The sequence below is a fragment of the Serinus canaria genome, chromosome 1A (assembly GCF_022539315.1).
Source record: "Serinus canaria isolate serCan28SL12 chromosome 1A, serCan2020, whole genome shotgun sequence".
In the NCBI taxonomy this organism is placed as follows: Eukaryota; Metazoa; Chordata; class Aves; order Passeriformes; family Fringillidae; genus Serinus; species Serinus canaria.
The window spans coordinates 12,900,627-12,915,699 of NC_066314.1; the positions used below are offsets into that span (position 1 = coordinate 12,900,627).

Consider the following 15,073-nt stretch of genomic DNA (forward strand, 5'->3'; position numbering starts at 1 on the left):
GGAAAAGGCAGCCCACTGTTCAGCAGGACCTGATCATGACATCCCAGTGTGTTGGTTCCCACCTCAGGCAGACACAAAGCCTCCTCCCGTGTCCAGGGCACACTTGCTGTGTGTGACAGCAGCAGGGATGGTGATGCCTGCCCTGGAGATACAGCCATGACCACCAAGCTGCCCAGATGAGGAACCCAAAAGCTGTTCGTAACGAGGCGTGGCAAGCAGAGCCATCACCCAAGGGAGCCCTGTTTCCATCAGCCCAGACTGGTGCCAGCAGATGACAGAGAAGACAGCTACAACCTGATCCATCCAATAGAGACCTTGGAGGTCTCTATTCCCTCTGTCTGTCACTCTTCTCCTGTCTTTCTCACCAATAAATACGCACATGTTGTATTCTTGGAGCTGCATTCAAACCAGAGGAAAACCACCAGAGCCAGGGATTAGGAAGGGTGACAGGGAAGCTTGAAACCTGCCCATATTGAGTTTTAGAGCCTGTCACTGCCACCTGGCTATATTTAGGAGTAGTTGAAGGAGGGTCTTTCAGAGATAAGAAAACTGTCAGGCTCTAAAGAGGTGCCTTCTTTAAGCTGCTCTAACTCCATTTTGCATGATTTTCAGTCAAAATTCACCTGCTCCTTCAGGCATGGTCTCACTGACAAGAGAGCCAAGCTGACTGCTGTTTGCAGCTTGGCTCATACCCATCAGGCTGGCCTGCTGCTTGCATCCCTGCCCAGCCAGTCCTCAAGCTATTTAAGTGATCTTACTGAGCCTCCCTGACCTGGGGCTGGAATCTCAGACCCAGCTTCTGCAAAGCCATTTGCTCACTAGGAAGGCAGTCCTGGAGCATGATGGCACAGCCCAAAAGAACTAAAAATACCCATCCTCAAGCTGTGCTCAGACAAGGTCTCTGCTAGTTTGTTACAAACAAGCCTAATCTTTCAGGCTTTGTTACCAAACTGCCTAATTGGTTGATATTTCATGCTGAAGATCTTCCATGCATGGGCAGCAGCTTCCTTCTTCTTCCATGCATGCAATTAATGACTTTGTGCAGGGTAATTATAACTGCAGGATTCACACACCTCACTTTGTCCATCTCAGATTAAGGCCTCCCATCTCATCCAGGTCTACAGACCCAGAGAAGACTACAACACTCATCCGTCCTGGGAACCATCCTAAGATCAAATTAGTCACCAAGGGGTGATTAGGCCCCAGGAGGACCCTGTCCTGCTCCAAGGACTTCCTAGAGCGTCACATCTGATGTCTGACTGTGAGAGAGCTGATGTCATATGAGATGCATCTCCAGGCCTAACCTCTATCTGATCTCTCCTCCCAAAACATCTCACTCTTCTCAGAATTTCCATCTGGAAGAAAACAGGAATTTAAAGAAGTCAAGACCACAAATGGTTAGGCTGCCCTGACCCACTCTGGGCTTCAGATCTAATTTCCCTTTGTCTCTCTTCCATGTCTCCTTTCATACCTTGGCACAAGTTGGTGACACTTCATTGCTCAATGCCTTTTTTGTGGTCAATTTTTCTTGACAACCACATTTAGTCCTGGGGCCTTTTTCCTTATTGTCATAATAGCTTCAAGAAACATTCTGTCTGGAGAAATCAACAATGCAGAAAATAATGTATCTCTGCTGTGTCACTCTTTACTGTGAGGGTGGTGAGGGCCTGGAACAGGTTGCCAAGAGATGCCCTGTCCCTGGATATGTTCAAGGCCAGGTCGGATGGGCTTTGAGCAGCCTGGTCAAGTGGAAGACACTCCTGCCTATGGCAGGGGAGTTGGAATGAGGTGACATTTCAGGTCCCTTCCAACCCAAACCATTCAATGATTCCATGATTCTCCCCCCACAGCATGCTGTCTGCAACCAAACAGCCTCTGAACTGACATCCATTTCTTTCTGTCATGTTTCAGTCATCATATACAACAGAAAAAGGGGGGGAAACACAATGTAAGATTAAATTGGATTTTAAAACTACAAGAATTGGCCAGAGTCTGTCAAGGAAGGTAGGACAGTTTCTGAGTGCATTAAGTGTTCAAGGAGTGTAGTTTTAGGTCTGACAGTGTACAGGGTTTTTTCTTGTGAATGACAGCCTGTAAGTTAACAGCAAAGTTCTGTCCAGCTGTGTATTGTACACAGATGCTGGAAACCCAGCAAAATTGATTTGACTGGATCCTTCAACATTTTTTTGTTTCTTCTCAGAAAACAATATCTAATAAAAGAGCATTCTGTCTGTTCAGCCTGTCATCGCCCCTGTGGCCCTGAAACCATCTGTCACGGATGAAAGCAACTGTGCTTGTAAGAGAGAAGCAACAATATACAGGGGAGAAGCAACAATGTACTTTATTGATATAAAACAGTGATTTAACAAAGTTCAATGGTAAATGCAACAGTGGTTTAACAAGATTCAGTGGCAAGATTGCTTATTTACTGCATAGAGGACAAGGGCAGACAAAACTGCCAGAGACCCTGTCATTGAGCCATGAGGTTCAGAAAGAATTTCCTTGGGTTCTAAACCCTTCTCAAAGAGAAGTGTAGGTGTGCATGAATCCAATCCTAGTCCCAGACTTGTTCCGTGGTTTATGTCTGAGGGATTTTATTTGCACAATCAATCCTTTATATCACTTAGCTAAGATTTCAAAGTTCAGTGTGCTATTAACCAAGCACACTACTTACCAAGGTTCTGTTGCAGTGAGGAATGTCTCAGCTTTGAGGAGTAACCTTGAGAGGTGACCCTCCTCAAGGGGACATCCTGGCATGCAGCCCACCACTCCAGACAGCCCTTGGCTACCAGGCTGCCATTCCACCCCAAAGTCCAGAGAAAGCTGGGAGCAGTAATCAGAGCCCCACTTGTAGTTAGGGCTGAAGCAGGGGAGGGCAGCACACCACCACAGCATCCTGTCACATGCTACAAATGTGCCTGTGCAACCATGAACTGAGCCTTCTGACAGCAAAATCACCAGAGCCACACATTTAGAAAATTCCTGAATGCTCCTGAAACCACTTCCTACTGTCCTAGAAACACTTCCCACAAGCCATGCCCAGGAGTTCAGCTGCTGCCACTAACACGGTGAGCAAGATACCACCTAGCAGATTGAATAAGTCCCACTGTTCCACTCAGCTCTGGTTTCACATGGTTTGCATACTGAATCAGGAAAAATCTTGTCATTTTTAATGTGATTCAATTCTATTTTATTGTAAGGAAGTGCTGCAGCAGAAGAGCAAGCTCACACACCTTCTGCTCAGATGAGCTTTCCCTCTAACGCCATATGGACAAAACCATCACACAATTTCAATTCCAAAATTTTGTTAGTTTTAGTAACTCTTTAAGGTTTACTGTGCATTCTCTTTAACCCCTGCCCTTTCAGGTAGACTTTGGTAGCAGTGAGTGATGGCAGAGCAGGCAGTTGCCAGATCCTGCCTGCTTGTTTGCCAGGGAGAGGAGGGAACGCCCTGGGCAGCTCTGGTGTGGACAGGTCATTAATCACATTTTGTTGAGAACAGGGAAACACTGAAAAGAAAGGTGCTAGCAAAACAGTTGGGGAACTTCTGTCCATTCTTCTTTCCATCTCCACAGGGCAGCCTTGTACCCTCCTTACTGTGTCTCAGCTGCAGTGCAGGTGTAGGCAGCAGTGCACCATTTATTCTCCTCCTGGCCATGCAGCTGTTTCCAGTATGATCTGTGGACAGCTTCTCCAAAACACGTGCTAGAGTTTCAGCTTGGATCATCAGGATTCTCGGAGAGGACCTGAGTTGGTACCTGGCTGGTTTGCTGAGAGCACAATTTGCCCAGGGTCACTCTCCAGGTGATGGATAAGCATCTCCCCATGAGGCCAGGGCAAAGGATGTTCAGTGCATCAAGAGGGAAAAGGCACCCACAGCAGGTAGGGAAATGGGAATATACATAAATCCTCTCTCTCATAACATGAAAAATAAAATAATTCTCTCAGGCCTCTCAAATTGGGTTTGTCATGTGGTCTAAAGAGACTATCTTCAAGGAAATAAGAGATAATGCGTCAAGGAAATAAGAGATAATGCGTCACTGGTTGCTCTGTGCAGCTGGGCATCTATCTGCATTTCATGCCTTTTAATTATATATACCTGGATATTGTCCAGGCCATGAATACATGTTCCTGTTTGAATTTTAGGCTGAAGTGACTACAAGTGGAGTTTTAACACACTTAGCATTTCACCAACCCTGATGTAAGCAACAAAACCTTATAACCTGTGGTTATAAGGAGCTGACCCAAATCAGTGTGTCCAAAAAGAGCAACAAAGCCGGTGAAGGGCCCAGAGCACAAGTCCTCTGAGGAGCAGCTGAGGGAGTTGGGGATGTTTAGCCTGGGGAAAGGGGACTCAGGGGAGACCTTATCATGCTTCAACTCCCAGAAAGGAGATTGTAGCCAGGTGGGGGTCGGTCTCTTCTCCCAAGTAACAACTGACAGGATGAGCGGAAATGGCCTTGAGGTGCACCAGGGGAGGTTTAGATTGGATATTAGGAAAAATTTCTTCATCAAAGGAGTTGTCAGACACTGGAACACACTGCCCAGGGAAGCCTTGGATTCACTTTCCCTGGAGGTGTCCAAAAGTTGTGTGGATGTGGCACTTGGAGTTAGGGTTTAGGAGTGAACGTGGAAGTGCTATGTTAACAGTTGGAACTGATGGTCTTAGGGGTCTTTTCCAACCTTAATGATTCTGTGGTTCTATAAGCAGAAAGGTGAGAACTCCAACACCTCATTAAAACTGAACTTGTCCAATTTTTTTTGGCCGACAGCCCAGACAGCAGTGTTATCCAAGGTGCCTCAGCATGTCTATTTTCAATTGCAGAGCTTCAGAACCAATGTTTCTCTCATCCTTCATCGCCTCCCATAGACTACCCACAGTGCGAGCATTCAGCAGAGCTGATGTTTAGGCTGGAGGAATCCTGTGGAGGTCCTGGGAGGAAATCTCTGGTACTTCATTAACCCATGGCTTTCTGCCAGCTGAAGTGGTTTTGTAACTGTACCAATTTTGGTGTCACCACAAATGCCAGTCGCTCTTTAGCAAAGCAGTAGTGTGTGTTTGGAGTCAGCAATAAAATATTAACACTTGGAAAGTTGTTATTTTATATTTTTATATAGACGCCAGTCAAATACATGGCAAAGATCATTTCAATAAAGCTGGTGACGATTAGTGGTGTAAAGTGTTAAGGTTGTCTGAGACAATATATATCCAAACCTAAAAGGTCTGCCTTTCTCTCTATATTTTCTGTTCATTTTACTGACTTTACAGTAACAGCATGGAAGGGACCATCTGAAATTCAGCATGTCTTTTACACCACGTCAGGGAACAATCTGGAAATCTCCCTATGATTCATCTTTACCACAAACAAACCTCAATGTCCTCTTTCTGAAATGTACATAAACACTGAAATGCTGTAAATCCCTCCAGGCTGACTATACCTCAGCTCTGCAGTCAGCAGAAGCGATTGCCCTAATTGAGCGTGTCAATTATAAGCAGTAACCCCGTTGTGGTGAGGTCAGCCTAACAGGCAGCCTTTAAAGACTTTAAATAGGGAACTTAAGAGCAGAGCACCTGGGTGGTTGGGTAATACAGCTTCCATGAAGACTGCTTTCATTAACTGATTTCTTGGCAACAGCACTGTAAGTAGCTCTAAGAAAACAAACTTCAAAAGCCTATGGTGTGATACAAAACAGACTGAGAGATGTTGCATGTGAATAACTTACTTATGTCTTGTCAACTAGGCACCTATGGCATTTGTTAAATTTCATTTCCATGTGTATAACACCCGCGTGCAAAATTTGTCCAAAGAATTAATGAAGGTCTTCTTATGTTGCTGCTGAAACACTGAGTGCTGCTGGAAATCCAATAAACAATGTTAGGAGTTTGAATAACACATGTACATGAAATTATGATTAAAAATAATTGAAAGAAATGGCTCATTCATTTCTATTAGGCTATGATTGTTCCTAGGAGCATCAGGGCACGTGTTCCTTACCATGCAAAGCTATCTTTCTCCAGATTGCAGTTTCACCAAATATGGATTGTTTAAGAGGCTCACAAACTCCCTTATCTCAGAAAATAAACAGATTAGAGGCTCAGGCACTTTTTCATTCACTTTATTTGGTAGTGCTGTTTACCTTTATTACTAATTACCACACTAATAACATTAGTAACCACATTTATAAAATACACCAAAGTTTCAGACTCAGACCATTTTTAATAGATTTTATTAATCACAAGTATCTTCATTTCTCACCCACACTTCATACTTCATTTTTGCTACATGTTTCAAAGGGTAAAAGGAAGTTCATGGAGGTATGAATGGCAAGTTTTTTTTACAATTGGAAACTACCATCCTATTACATAGTCACATCATAAAATATATAACATATAATGTTCACTGTGGTTTTTACCAGAGTGAACATTATATTTCATATTAATTTTTTAACACAAACCAAACCAATCCATTTTTTCTTTTTCAGTTCCCTCCCTAGTTCACGTTATGCTTCTTACATACTTATTTGCTACTTTCTAGTCTCAGCAATATCAATTAAAAGTGTCTTGTAAAATAAATCTGGACTATAGATGCTGAACAAGTCCAGAATTTTCCTCCAAAATGAACTTTGCTTGAAAAATGTCAGTTTGTTGGAAGCTGGCATCCAAGGTCCACGGCAGAAGGGTTTGCCACCACCAGGCTCACTGATTCTTGGTACCACCACCCCAAGCTTTAAGGTCTGGGTACCCTGCCCTGGAGCACCATGCTCTCTGGGTCTGTGGGTGAACTACCTGCAGGCCAAGATCACCACAAGAGTCAAGGGTGTAGGGAATTTGAGGGAATGGGAGAATGCTCTGTGTAATATTAGTTTTTAAGGGAGAGTTTGATTTGAAAACACCCCCACACCTCTGTCCTCACTTGAAATTTAACACAAGGTATTATTTTATCATGTTTGCAAATGTGGATTGTGTCCTCGAGGGAAAGGAGCTTTTGATATGGAACAGAAATGTCAGGATTTTAACTCAATTCATGGTATTCATCTAGTAAATGTCATTCTTGCCCCATATGCATTGTATCTTTATTTTCATATTGCTCAAACTTTAGATGAAATAATCTCATTATTTTGACTTCTTGTGTCGATTAGCTGATGAAAAAATATTTTTGAGAATTTCAGATTATAAATCCTACCTACAGATCAAATTTTTCACTTTCCGTGACAAATGGAAATACATATAAAGAAGTGCATTAGAATATTGGTCAGAAGCTTGCTCTAAGCTAAGCACAGAGTGAACATTTTTGTGTTTGCTGGCAGTAAACCAGCTTCTCTCTTTTCTCTGTTTTGCACAGTCCTACTAAGCCAATCCTCACTAGAATGAGCACAAAACAAATGAATAACAGCTTTTGTACATCAACATTAAAATGGGAAGAAGCTTGGGAAAGGGCCTCCAACAGAGAAGAATGCTGACAAGTGCAAAAATGCCTGATGGATAAGCACCACCTTCTAAACATAGATCAGCCAGACATGGAAGTGATTTCAGAAGAGAAATGCAATCATGGATTACACACCAGCTCATTAGAAACTGTTGCTGAATTCAGCATCCAGAAGACATGCATGAAAAGTCACATTTGGGGAATAAATTAAAAGGGGTGTAGTTGTTGCTAGATAAACATATGTAATATATATGCATTGAAGAGGTTTGTAAATGTCATTTTTTTTATTCGGACGGAAAGCAAAAAGCTTTAAAACCTTTCACAGTAGAGAGGCAGTTAACTTCAGACTATTCCTATCCCAGTAGCCAAGAAGCTGTTAGGACATCTCTCTTAAATTAGCATTTATAGACTCTGAATGTTTCCATCACCTAGTGGAAAAAGCATAACTTTTACTGCTACATTGCTGCACTTCATTTACTTCACTGTATAATAAGTTGACTAAAACTGTAAAGCTTCTCAATTTTTACTGCATATGTGTTCCAATTAATATGTCTGTAACAAACTTAAGACTCAAAAATTATTTCTGACCTATATTCTAGTTCTATGAAGCATATATACTATAAGGTATGTCTGACTGAATATCATAATGCTATAATTTCCCAAGATGAATAGAATTGTTTGTATTTGAAGTGACAAAATAAAAGCCCTTGATTTCTTTTTTAGTAGAAGAAAGTAATTTACCCCTTAAATGTAACCCACTGCTGCTCACTTCAAGGGTGTTTCTTTTCCCTGTTCTGCCATGCAGCTGTGAAGTGACACTCTGGCCCATGCTAATGCCAATCAGACAGGGTGATCTAATAAGACCTTCTGGCCTTAAGTTTAAACTCAATACAACTCAGTAAACCCTGAGTTTAAGCTCAATACAAAAATTGACAAACTAGTAAGCAAATACATCTTGCAAATAGCCATGTTAGGGCTGGATGCAAATAGCACAGGGGCACTGGTGGGGAAGTCATTCCGTCCCCAGGTCCCAAAGGGCACATTCAGTTCCAGAAGCCACTGAGAAATAAAACAGGAGTAGGCACAGAAGGAGTTCCTAGTGAAAGGCCTGGATGCAAGCACCCAGCACAGAGCAGCAGAGGGAGGCAGAGACTCCCCCTCTGCTCCTCTCTAACCCTCCCACCAAGGCACACGTCTGTCCTGGCTCGGGACTGGCCATGAGCACGTTGCTCCCTACATGCCTCTAGGTTCTCCTGTGTATCACAGATTAATCCAGTGCAAAATGAGCAGTCCAGTGCTGATTCCTTCAGGAGTTTTAAAGCCTGTTCCTTAATTCTTTGGCTTTCAGGGGAAATGGCTAAAATAATAATTAATTGCTAGTGTTGATCCCAAATAGTGCAAAATGCTGAAGACATGAGGTAAACATGAGTTAAAACTGCTTTTTAACTACAGACTGCACAACAAAAATTATTCCAGAATTTAGTGCATGAATCTCAGAAAGATTCATTTTACTTTTGAAAGAAAAATTTACTTTAAGCAAACTGCCAATAAACAAATACAGGGAATTAGATAACTTTTCTGTCTAACTACCAGGGTACCAATGTGGCACTGACTTCACTTGGATGTCAGACAAGAAAATTTATGTGTGAATCTGGGCAGCATTTAAAAAAAAATAATAACTTTTCTAATCTGAAACTGTGCTTGTAACTGGATGTAGAAAATTCTTCTGACTTCTAAAGGACCAGGACTAGCTGGTCAAAAACCCCACCCAAATCAGTCAACCACCATAAACATCTTCCCCGTACCTGCCATTGACCTGAAGGGGATGGAAGGTAAAAAACAGTAGTTCACACATGAGGCAGCATGAACTCATTTAAGGGCCCACTTCAGACAGGTTTTTTAATCTCTGGTTAGTCCAACCAGTGTCAGCTGGAAAATGCACATCCTCAGGGGCCAGATGCATTCAGGAGTCCCTGTTAAGTGGTGTCTCAGTGAAGCCCATCCTCATTCTCTGCTCTTGTTGGCTCACAACCACAGCCACACCTCAAAGCCTGTGAAAGAGCTCGTTATCTGGATGTGCTCTCATATCACCATCTTCATTTGCTCCTTAAGTTTACCTCTATCTCACATTACTGCAGTCATGGCACTTTTGCTGTGACAGAAATCACCAAAACAGGGTTTTTCTGTATTATATTACTTTGTTTAGCATCATGGTGATGTTGTAATGTAAAAGCCCTTTCTAAATACACACAAACATTGCAAAAGAAGTGCCATCACAAGGCATCACAACCCTGCCAGGGCAGCTCAGTGAATATGTACAATTTGTACACAGTCAAAAGGGAGAGACATACCAGGATGTACATCATTAAATGTTGACTCAGTAAGAATAGTATGTCTTATCTTTTTAATTGTTATCACCTTCCCATCCCACTCCATTGTAACTTGTCAATTGTAATTTCTTTTTAAGTCAAAAAACTGTAAAGAAAACTGTTGAAATACCTGATTTTCTGTGAAAGTAATAATAACAATAATTTTTGTTACTTCAAAGTATGCTTGGTATTAAAGTACCTAATAAAGTTCAACAAAGACTTTTGTAGCATACTAAAATAAAGTGTGATAGTGCTTTCCTCCAGCTCGTCTGTGATAAGGGCAGCTGTTGTTGGGATCACTGCTCTCCTAAACACAAGCCTGGACACCTCCTTCACGTCTGTACCTACAGAGGTCCCTCAGGTATGTCAAGTCCAGGCAGAATCAGATCCCTTAATGAGTGCAGGGATTTGTATTCATGGGTCAAATTCCTAGGAGAACCTTGTTGGTAAGTCATCTCCACTTTCCGGTACCTGGCTACATATCCATAAATGGGCAACACTATAAACTTCTTAATTACTCTCTTTGCTATAAATCTTTGTTTATAGTAAGAGAAAGAAGAGTGTAAATTATTTATAAGTTAATTATGGTTAAATAGAGAATTGCCAGGTTTGTAGCATGCTGTTCATTTTTATGGGCAATGGATTTCAGTTATTTATAAATAGATTGGAAATCCCAAACAAGTGATTTGGATGACACAGTAAAGCTCAGAAGTTGATCGCCACCTAATTTCACCATGTGAAGGTACACTGGAGCCATCAAGGGCTGTCACACCATTCCAGTTTGCACCAACAGGAGGTAAGTACTTCCTTGTCAAAGAGATGCTGGATTTGCCTCGAGTATCTGCATTTGGAGATGATCTAGAAATTATTGTGACTGTGGTCTAATTATGCCCAAACTTCCAGGCTCTCACACATTTCAATCAGAATAATGGATCAGTTTCCCTCACACTATCTATCTTTCCCTGTTCTAGGGAGGAAAATGTAATGCCGGGCCCAGCAGCTTTCTGTCTGTTTTCACTGCTAGTCTGATATCCTTCAAACATTTAAAAGTTTTAGTAGTTTCATCTGATTCTCTGAAGATTTGAAATGGCGTAAGATCTAGACAGTTTAAAGTAAATAAAAAACCTACCCTAGATTTATCCTAACTAGTTTACACATTGAAAAGACAGCCATATGCTGAAATAGGTTCCGAGGCGTGCTAGAAAGAAACACTTTTTTGCCCATGTACTGAAGATTTACACATTTCTCCTTCCCAAGGAGCTGTGTACAGAATGGAATGGCTTTGCCTGCTGTTGGAGTAGCTGGCAGTACATGCACATATGGCCTACATTAATAATTTGAGTAGAGACTTTCACAGAGGGCCTGGAATTCTGCAGAAGGTAGAATACGTAGTTTAAAAATCCATTCTCTTCCCTTTAGATCAAATACCATTTGTGTCGTGATGCTGAAAACACAAAGCCAAAGCTTGCAGTGATCCAATACTGATGTGATGCTTTCTATTACCCATCTGTCTCTCTTAAATTTTTGCTTATTGTTACTTAACGCTGCCTTCTGAAATGTCTTTTTAATTTTAAAAAGTAAAGTGATATATCCTTCCTTTCTTCCAGATAGTCTCATAAGCCCATGGAGGGGGTGGGGGGAGATGGGGACGGCAGTTACACAGCTTTTCCACTTCAAAAAGTGACAAGAGAAGTATTGCCTCTGCAGGAGGAAAATCTCCAGGGAAAAAAGTATAAGCAGACACATTATGCTCATCAACTCCCAAGAGGAGATGTGGCTCCTAATTGCCTATGAGACACTACAAAGCTCTTCTCCTTTTGAAAGAGCTCCAAAAGTTGCTGCAAAGCACTTCCTGAGATCACCACTGTGAGACCAGCTTCCAAGGTTGAGCATCAGCTCAGTCACCTGGGAAAACAGCTTGGAAGTGAAAATGCTTTAAAAAGCTAGGAGCTGGGGCTGAATTGACCTCCACAAACCAATTTTAAATTGGAATAACAATGTGATTTATTACTCCTGATTTCTTCAAGTGCAAGGTAGCTTTTTTATATTAGCCTAGTATAGCTGTTAGGATCATTAATAAGCAAAATTACATATTATTGTTGGTAATTTCTTAGAGGAAAAGTGAAATAAAGATTGTCAGAATCCTATATGCTAGAATGAAGTCTCCTTGACATGATTACCACATATTTTTAAAGTATTCCCAGAGTTTAACAACAGAAGGTGCTCTAGATCATCAGCTACATTACCAATTACACAGACTCAGGACTCCCCTGTCAGATCCAGCACAGGAAGGTAGGAATTTTGCTCTGCCATAGCAAAAACCAGGAACTTCATCACTTTGACAACTCTCAAGGATGGCTTTCACACAAGATATCAGGCAAGACTCTGGGATGTCAGCACAAATTTCAGGCTTAAAGGTATGCAATTAGCACCTTGATTCTCCTTTATATAACTTTAAGCAACACAATACAATATTAGTAAGAAGCTAGATATTCAGTTTGAATAACAAAATTGGTTATCCTCTCCATTTGCTTTGATTTCTTTTTCCATCAAAGAAATTAAATTAGTTGAAGTGTCACTGGAATATTCTGAGGGTCTACTAAGTGCCTGCTGTATTTGTTGAGTTTCTCAAATGGCAACAGAAAGTAATGTAAAATATTATGCTCCTGAGGCCATGAGCTGAGATGTTTGGTGACGGAGCTTTCTAGAAGAGCTTTTAGGTGATAAGCTACTATATATGTCATCAAGAAAGGAGCTGTTTTAGTCAGCCAAGCTTAATTTATGTATGCTTGAGAAGGATAAGGAATAAAATAATTCAGAAAGAAATTCAGGCTTAATACATGCCATCACTGTTTGGGGGGAGGGGGTAATTTTTATTTTATATGCTTTAATATAAGATGAAAATCCTCATTTATAGGTTTCAATTTATTTTTCTTTAATAATGTGGAAATTCTTCACCCACAAGGTACCTTGGGTATGCTGAAAGCAGTGGAGAGGCTTTCCTGGAGCAGCAACAGGCACGATGGATGTTGTCCTTATCTGTGCTGCCATCTAATGGCGCAGCAGCATCTGCGCGCGTCGTCCTCGGGAGTTACTTAAAGGCAGTTTTGCATTTCCCTTCAAGGGAACAAAACCAGTGCCCGCATTACCTCCCGGGCCTCCCAGACACGGGGCAAAATCCAAGAGATGAAACCATCACCATATTAACTCGCACTGCATAAAGTCTGATAGGAAGTTTGAGATCTTCTATGTTTTTGTTTGAATTTCTGGAGACTGCTGAGAAGAATAAGTTTTTTCTCTGCAAATGTGGATGAGAACTCTGTTTAACATTTAAAAAGCATTTTCCAGACCTATTGAGCCCAACATTTCCAGGGGGCAGGCCTCAGCATTTCCCAGATACGACAGATACTAATTTCTATTTACCCATATAATTGTAGAATGGTTTGGGTTCAAAGGGACCTTAAAGATCACCCAGTTCCAGCCCTCTGCCATGGGCAGGGACACCATCCATTAGACCAGGCTGCTGAAAGCCCATCCAACCTGGCCTTGAACACTTCCAGGGATGGAGCACCCACAGCATCTCTGTACCAGTTTTAAACCTTTATCACCTGTCCTGTCACTGGGACCCTGCACTTGGCCTTGTTGAAATTCATGAGGTCGCCATGGGCCCACTTCTGGAGCTTGTCCATGTCCCTCCCCATGACATGCCTCAGAAGTGCCAAGTGCACCACTCAGCTTGGTGTTGTCTGCAGACTCTCAGCTCCAGCACACCAGGCAAGCTGCAAGTTGTCAAAGCTCTGAGTGGCATTTGGGAGCATGGAAGGGAGGGATAGAACAGCAGAAGTAGGAGGCACCAGAATGAATGGGAAAGTTAGGTAGTTTAAGTCAGACCCAGGAGACAACAATAACTGGTCAGCATTCCTCCAAATTGCTCTAGTTGAAAAAGCAGAGGTTAAGGAGGCTACTGAAATAATGACTCTGAGATGATACTGAATATGGCATTGATGAGCTATGATCATGAAATAGGGAACTATAAACATCTTCAAAGGTGACAGGACATAGAAAATTGATGGTCCCTAAAGGAACAGAACATCAGATTTAGGTCATTCTAGATAGCATCTGCTCTGAGAAATGCTAAAAGGATGAAATCTGATTATGGATTACCAGGCTGAGGGCTGGGAGCAGCTAAAGCCCCTAATCCCAGAGGAAGAATGCAGGGACTCTAGAACCCACTGATCAGGAGAAAAAGCAGGCTGTGAGGGTGTAGTGAGACCTAGGCTGTGGCAGGAATACCAATAACAACAAACTCTTCCTGCCTGGTAAGGCTGTGCAGCCTCCCAGAGAGACGTCCCCAGGCCCCAACCACTCCCAGAGGAGGTGGAGAACAGGAACCAGAGGCAGGGCCATCATACACAGGCATGGCCTGAGGAAGGAAATGGCTGGGGATATAGCAAAGCCCAGAGAAGTAAACTGGAAAAAGTCCAAAGCCAACACTAGAGTTGGGACAGGATTTTTGGCAAAGAAGCTGCCAAAGCAATAAGAAGGTATCACCACACACATATATTTCATGCATTTCATACTGAGGCATCTGGTAGTCTTCTCAGAGGCCTCAGACAATGGGCCTTCAAAATGAATGTGTTAAATAACATGGCATTGCATGTATGTGAGCACACTTACTAATAACTCTGCCTGCTGCTTTTGCAGAACAAGAGTCACTGCTTGGTGTTGAGCTCTGAGGAACTACCACAGCAGGTGTACTCAGATTTCCCAGTCATTTCTAGACTGTGGTTCTATACTCACAGGGAGAGCTGTCATAAATTAAACATATATTGTATATATGCTATACATAATTATATATTCTTTATATATTCCTTCCCTTTTCGCTGCTTCTCTACCCTTATAGGGTAGAGAAAATATATGTATATCTGTATTCAGAACTCTTAAAAAACTCATAAACACATCGCATTTTACTATTTTTCAGTAGCATTTTTTTTCCTTTTTACAAGAATTACAGAGAATTAAGAACCTCAGCTGAACTTTTACAGACTGGAAAGTGCAGGGAAGAATCTCAGAACCTAAGATCCATGCCTGGGAAGCACGAAATCACAGTACTGCAGGAATATTCATGTTTGAGCATGAATATGGGTGGCCTCTAGTGCAACCTCCTGCTCCATTATCTATTCAGGTTCCAAAAACATCAGCACTGAAAAGCACATGGTGTTTCTGGGCAGGTTGCTCCAATGCTTAATTAATCTCACAAATGCATCAATAATTAAG

At 41.9% G+C, this 15,073-nt stretch overlaps 1 protein-coding gene and 1 long non-coding RNA gene across 2 annotated transcripts in view; one reads left to right on the forward strand and one right to left on the reverse strand.

Annotated features, from left to right (window-relative positions):
* LHFPL3 (LHFPL tetraspan subfamily member 3) overlaps nt 1–14,348 on the forward strand; it is a 234,512-nt gene extending 220,164 nt beyond the window's left edge. Inside the window, exon 3 of the mRNA XM_050986944.1 lies at nt 7,344–14,348. Within this exon, the coding sequence (XP_050842901.1) occupies nt 7,344–7,372 (29 nt within the window). The 3' untranslated portion in view covers nt 7,373–14,348. The remainder of the gene's footprint in view (nt 1–7,343) is intronic.
* LOC115485225 (uncharacterized) overlaps nt 1–15,073 on the reverse strand; it is a 153,532-nt gene that overhangs the window by 90,392 nt on the left and 48,067 nt on the right. The gene's annotated exons all lie outside the window — the stretch shown is intronic.